This window comes from Lactuca virosa, chromosome 9 (genome assembly GCF_052849685.1).
Source record: "Lactuca virosa cultivar CGN04683 chromosome 9, Lactuca_virosa_CGN04683_v6, whole genome shotgun sequence".
Lineage (NCBI taxonomy): Eukaryota > Viridiplantae > Streptophyta > Magnoliopsida > Asterales > Asteraceae > Lactuca > Lactuca virosa.
The window spans coordinates 84,641,423-84,648,297 of NC_136434.1; the positions used below are offsets into that span (position 1 = coordinate 84,641,423).

A 6,875-nucleotide genomic window follows, 5' to 3' on the forward strand; every position below is an offset into this window, starting at 1 on the left:
TAGAGAATTGACCATTGTTTGACCCTTATACAACCTTCCATTTTTATGTTAGTTTTTATAGTTTTATGACAGTTTGAAACTGCCATATGACAGTTTTCAGACAAAGATCAGAAAGTAGGTTTTGGTCTCATTTCTGGTATATACGAAACTATCATCAAAACATTCTAAGTTCTTGTCTCTGTGAGTCTTATCCGATTAAAGAATATTGGGAGTACCACCCAAATGCTTTAATCTAAAAGTGTTTTACACAATTCTCAAAATTCCAAGCCTTACTATACCCCATTTCTATAACAAATATTAGAGCATTTCTGTGATCATGGCAAGTGGTGATTCTGTGAAGGAAATGACAAGTAAGTTTGAAAAACTGAAAAAGTTCGAAGGGAAAGATTTTCGTAGATGGCAGAAGAAGATGAAGTTTCTCCTTACCACTCTGAAAGTGGTGTATGTTCTGAGTACACCCATGTCAGTCTTACCAGAATCTGTTGAAGATGAACCTTTGGAGGCAACAAGAAGAAGATCAAAGTGGGAAAATGATGATTACATATGTCGTGGTCATATTCTCAATGGTATGTCTGACTCTCTTTTTGATATCTATCAAAATTTCGAATCTGCAAAAGAACTGTGGGATTCTCTTGAATCCAAGTACATGGCTGGAGATGCTTCTAGTAAGAAGTTTCTTGTTAGTAACTTTATGGTTTACAAGATGATTGACTCTAGGTCTGTTATGGAACAATTCCATGAAATGTTAAGGATTCTGGGACAGTTTGCTCAACACAATTTGAAAATGGATGAAGCCATTTCTGTGGCTGTGATTATTGACAAACTGCCCCCTTCCTGGAAGGATTTTAAACACAATCTGAAACATATTAAAGTGCAATTGCCTTTGACTCAACATGGAATCCATTTAAGGATTGAAGAGTCCATAAGGACTCAAGAACTTGACAACAATCCTAAAGGCAAGAACCAAGTTGGTTCCTCATCTGTGAACATGGTGGAAGGAGAAAGTTCAAAGAATTCCAAGAAGTCTAATGGAAAAAGGAAGTTTAAAGGAAAGGATGACAAGTCTTCCAACAAGAAGGCTAAGTTGGTTTGTTGGAATTGTAACAAACCGGGTCACTTCAAGAAAGATTGTCGTCTTCGCAAAGTGAACAAGGATGGTGTTGGACCAAGTGGATCCAAGGATCCAGAAAAGCAATAAGGTCAGATTTATGTTTCCTGGCAGAATTCTAAATATGTTCATAATTATATTTATGTGATTTCTGAAGCATTTTATGTGTAGGATGATAATGTTGCATGGTGGGTTGATTCGGGAGCAACAAGTCATGTTTGCAAAGATCTATATTGGTTCAAGGACTTTCAACCAATTGAAGATAGATCTGTTGTGAAGACGGGAAATGTTCACTACTAGAAAAACAACCTTTTACGACGCGCAATGCGTGTCGTAAAACGCTCAGACGACGCGCAAATGCGTGTCAAGAAAGGACCTGTCATAACGAGAGACGACACGCTTTTGCGCGTCGTCTATTTACGACGCGCAATTGCGAAACGCATTTACGACACGTGTTTACGACACGCATTGCGTATCAAGGAAGGCCCTGTCATAAAGGAAGATGACACGCATTTGCGTGTCGTAACCTTACGACACGCATTTACGACTCGCATTGCGTATCATTAAATCCCATGTCAAGAAAGGTCATGTCATAAATGAATATGTCACACATTTTTGCGTATCATAATTTTAAATGTTTAAAAAAAATATTATTTATAGATTTACTAATTTTCAAATTAAATTTGTATTTAATGTCTCATAATAGAAAATAAAATATCATATACAAAAAATACAATCCATTGCATAAAATTTAATGTCATACAAATAATCGTTCCATGGAAAGATAAAACAAATCAATAGAAGTTGTAACAAAAATTTACAAACTAATTAGATACAATAAATATAAAAAAAATATACCCTCAAATGCTTTTCAAAGTCTAATTTCCATGTCAGCTCTTCAACTCACTTCTCCAGTTTGTCCTTACCTTCTCTAAGGGCTCCAGCATCTCTTGCAGCCTGTGACAACATTCTTAATTCTTTCCTAAGTGACACCTTTTTCCTGTCTGTTAATTCCCATGTGCTTGTGTTGAGTAAAAAGTTCAAAAGATGTCCATCCCCAAGTGCACACAACAACTAAGGTATTTGTAATTAAACATTAAACACTTTTTAAAAATTTGCCCTCATAGATGAAGATAAAAGATGAAGATGAGATGAGAATCATACCCCTTCAAAGGCACAAAGAAGAACAGAACGTGGTATTATTTCGCCACCTAGATGTTCTTCAGTGATGAGATTTAAATCGGGTAGTGAAAATATCTTGACACTAATTGATATCCATTCCATCCATCCTCTGATCCAACAACCAATTGATATCCATCCAATGCAAAACCCAAAGAGCATATAGCCTTACTATTACAAATACAAGAAAAAAGTTGGAATTAGATTATTAATTTAACAATATTATATTGTAAAAAAGTTTGGGTATCGCATATCCTGATCACAAGATGAAGAAAATGTATTATAGTAATTAACCCTAAAATTGCAACTCATGAATGTAAAAGGGTAAATGAGTAATTATACATACATCAGAAGTGACCAGACTTAACAGTTCGAACCTCAGATCCAAAAATGAAAAGTGACTGATCATTAGAAAAGACCAAGCAAGTAACAGGTCTGTAGTGACCATGCCATTTCTTTAATAATCTACCAGTTGCAACCTATACCTAATTATAGCATTGTAATTTGATTTAGCTATTTATTTTAGCATCTTATCTTCAGAAACCGAGAGAATGTACCAATCTACTTTCATTTCTTCTTTCTATCACACCATAGCATTATACTTCCAACTTTTTTTCATATTAAAGTGTAACCCTTTTTTTATTTCAACTTTCAAGCAAAAGCAAAAATCGTTTTATTTATAACAGAAAGAAAGAAGGAAGATGCAACCAACCTGTGCATGAGGGTTCTAGAGTTCTACTCCACTACACTTATGAGTTTTTGTCCACTCCACAAGAGGATCATGGATGGAAGTCTGGAGAACACTCATCAATGTTTATCTATGTTCCCTTAGTACTGAAAGTGTAATCTCACAAACCTTCCAGAAGGTGCCTTCATACCCTGTAATCCCCAACCCGTCAATCATATTCTGCAAAGACAATAAATACCACAAAGTATTTATTGAAGGTTCCAAACCCGGTTAAGTAAGAACTGCAATGGAATTCAAAAAGAGTGTCAATTTGGTCTTTTTACTTATATCATTGTAAATCATAATTGTTTCCAATAAATTAAGTATTTTACCTGGCCAACATTAGTATCAAATCCAGCTTTGAAACAGTTTCTTGAAGGTTCCGGACCCTGTTAAGTAAGAACTGCAAGGCTGACAAAGCCTACAAAAGAACAAAAACAATGTACATGTGGAAAAGTCAACTTAACAACATTTGTAGGTTGATTAGTAGAAGCCAAAAGTCTAGCCCACATCCTATCTGTCAACTTAACAATATTTATAATTGTAAATTATAAATATTAATTGGCAATAATAATAATATAATTAATGTAAATATGAGAGAGTAAGAGTGCTTAATTACCTGTATTGGAATATATACATGTCTGCTATTGAAAGGTCCAACTGTAAAACTAGAAAACCCTGCCATGGCCCCATGAACTGCAGTTTGAGCAAGAAGTGTACAGTGGATGTTATCACATGCATTGCTTGGAACAGGCCGTATCATGTATGTTGGATCTCCAAGTCATCCCTGCTGGCATCATGTAATTCAACATCTTCATATCTAAACATGCTACCAATCTCCTCTGCTATGGCTGAAACTTGTGCCTTAATTTTCAGAAAATCGACAAACAGTAGTATATAATAAGTTAGTTTCAAATCACACAAAAAAATCGAATCATTGAAAAAAGAAAAACATAAACTGTGAATGATGACCTGAATGGCATATTATAAGCAGTTTTGCTCCACCTATGGAGTCCAACAGCTCTTCAACTTTGCTTGCATGCTCTAAACAGAATATTCTAGGTAATGTCCCTGAATCAATTTGAAAATGACTCGACATGTCCTCATCCTCTACATGAACAAGTTTTTCGTTGTCTTTTTCAACATGAAAGTTTTCAGTTTGTGGATTGATGATTGTACTATTATTAATGACAGATGGTGAGAGGGATTCAAGATCCCATACGACTGCATGATAAGAGGAAGATCTATTAAGAATACAAGTCAACAGTTTGTTTTCTTTGAGGATATATTCAATGAATTCCGTCTTCACCAACAACTCACGTTCTTCTTTCTGACGATCTTTTAAACGAGAGCTTCGTATCCCTGGTAACAAGGACCTAGGCACCCTGCCATTAAAATACATTTAAACAATATTACCAATTTACCCCTCCAAATATAATTTGGAATAACTCTTTCTAGCTTCATATGTCAAAAGACTTAGAAAGATTTCTAGCTCGCCTTGGAATGAATGTCATGGTAAGTAGGTAAAGCAACTGTTGATGTGAAAGCATAGGAAGAAAATTCATGGCAGCTCTGCGCACTGCAGCCTCTTTAGCTACTGAAAGCCACTTTGGGGTTCCAAAGTTAGCAGCTTCCCCACAGTTGAAACCTTTAAAGACAATGGTTTGATATTAGAGTCTATAAAGTATAAATATATCAAACCATAAAAAAAATCTGCAAAACATTACCATGGCTGAATCCTATGTGGTAAGCCCTTGGAAAGGTCACTACAAATTCACCAGGGTTCTGTACTAACCTGCAAGCATGAAACAGAAGGATAGTCTTTTCGCCCAAGAGTGTTAGAGAAACTATTAAACAAAAATGGCAGGAGCTTTATGAATTGCTAAAGAAGTAATTTGAAGCCCTATGCATTCCATGTTGACAAATAGTCATTATATAAGTTCATTTTTTTGTCTTAGAAATGCTTTAAGAAGGCGAGAGATGCATATTATAGCAGCTCTTTTTATATGCATTGCAATGCCAATGATATAATCAAGAGTAAGCATTTTACATACCTGACCGATCTACACCTCCACCATAAGCCTTTGAACGGATTACTTCCTCAAAAGTAAATGCATAATCCCCAGGGACTGCATACCAGGTCTTGGGAGAGACAATGTGGAGGAAATTTAAGTTGTGAAGCTCATGATCTTCAACATGCCATGCAAACCAGCTGAATAACATGCCAATGTATACCATGGGAGAAGTGACACCCGGAATATCATCTGGCATGAAACGTGTAAGAGATCTAGGAGATCTTGCAATTACTTGTAAATTCCAAGGACAGTTGGAAAGCTTCCATCCTGAAGTCCCTTCAATCTCATCTGAAACCCTTTGTCTGGCAACACGATCTGACAACATATTCAGTGAACTGGAATTGGATTCTACCGAAGAAGTAGAGCTACACCTTATTATAGATTCTTCACCTTTCTGGTTTTCACAATTGTTGCTTTTATCTTCTACTTGTGATCTTACATTAGAACAATCTTTATTGTTTCTATCAAATGTCTTTCTCCTTCTCCTATGCCTATGTACTAGTCTAAATGGTCCCACTGGTTCACCAAATTACAATAACACCTATTAATTATTATTAACATATCTATCTTACAATTATAATAACACCTATTAATTATTATTAACATATCTGTCTAACTTGAATCTTCATTTTCATCCAGAGATTTGCAAATTCATCAAACATCCTATCCATGAGCTGATGTTGAGAAACATAAAATAGTAATTACACAATAATTGTTGCATATGTCCTAATGTAAGAGTTCTTTAAAATATTAACCTGGATAGCAGCAGTTAAAGGATGACCAATGTGTAGAGCTCCAGTCACATTAGGAGGGGGAAGAACCCGCATTTACACATAAGTAAGACATCCATAACCAAATTACATTAATAAAATGTTTTATACAAGCCACAAGCCACAATCCCAAAACCAATCTGTTTAAAAAGATCTATAGAAACATCATTGTTTATGAACACTTATAGACACTTACGAAATTGCATAGAAAATCACAAGAGACTCATGATAGTTGAGAAAGCTTATTACCTCTTCAACATGTTGGGGCATCTCCAAGCATGCAAACTTTCAATTTAGGCCTAGGAATGTGAGGCAATTTCACTGTTCCACTGAAACATTTGTCCTTTTTTGGGTCGTAGTTCTTGAGTCCAACTTGGAGTTCAATGGTTTCAGTGAAATTATGCTTCTTCTCTTTTGCATCTGTGGTGATTTGAGTAATGGCTTCTCTTAGGGCTTCAATTTGAAGCTTACTGTGAAATCACATATTGAGATATTAGTTGTTGATGAATCAGATAGTTGAGCCTAACACAGTCTGCATGTATTTAAAAATCATAAAGAACTAAGAACAACCATTTTATAAGATGATGCTGATAGAATCATGAGATTTGAATACCTGAGTAAAATGGCCGAATTCTCCACATATTTTACAAATTATTTCTTCTTCTTTTCGTTTCTTCCAATTCCTTTCAGTATATTTAGATTTCGCCTCCCAGACCATAGAATCATGAGATTTCAATACCTTAGTAATGGGACCTTTTGTTTCCCCCCCATACCCACTTGCGATTAGCTTCCTTACTAGTAGAATCAGTGGGAACATCTTTTGGTCCAATGAAGGTAGTCAATCTAAAACGAAAAAAATTAAGATTGTAACTCACGAAACTTGAGAAAAGACTATGATGTGAATATAACAAATTTACCCCCAACAATCAACACTTTGAGAATAAACAATATTGAACCAAAATACTTACAAATCAATTGCGATTCACCTGGGACCTCTTGTGTTAACACCTAAGTTC

The 6,875-nt window shown here is 35.4% G+C and overlaps 1 protein-coding gene across 1 annotated transcript; it reads right to left on the minus strand.

Annotated features, from left to right (window-relative positions):
• Positions 1-3,773: 3,773 nt before the first annotated feature.
• Positions 3,774-5,916, minus strand: LOC145139463 (lysine-specific demethylase ELF6-like). The gene is made up of 7 exons (XM_079073279.1): positions 5,845-5,916; positions 5,707-5,763; positions 5,069-5,618; positions 4,742-4,861; positions 4,512-4,662; positions 3,989-4,399; positions 3,774-3,897 (listed from the first exon to the last, which is right to left on the minus strand). Exons 1-7 carry the CDS (start codon positions 5,914-5,916, stop codon positions 3,774-3,776), a joined length of 1,485 nt encoding a protein of 494 aa, XP_078929405.1.
• Positions 5,917-6,875: the final 959 nt, after the last annotated feature.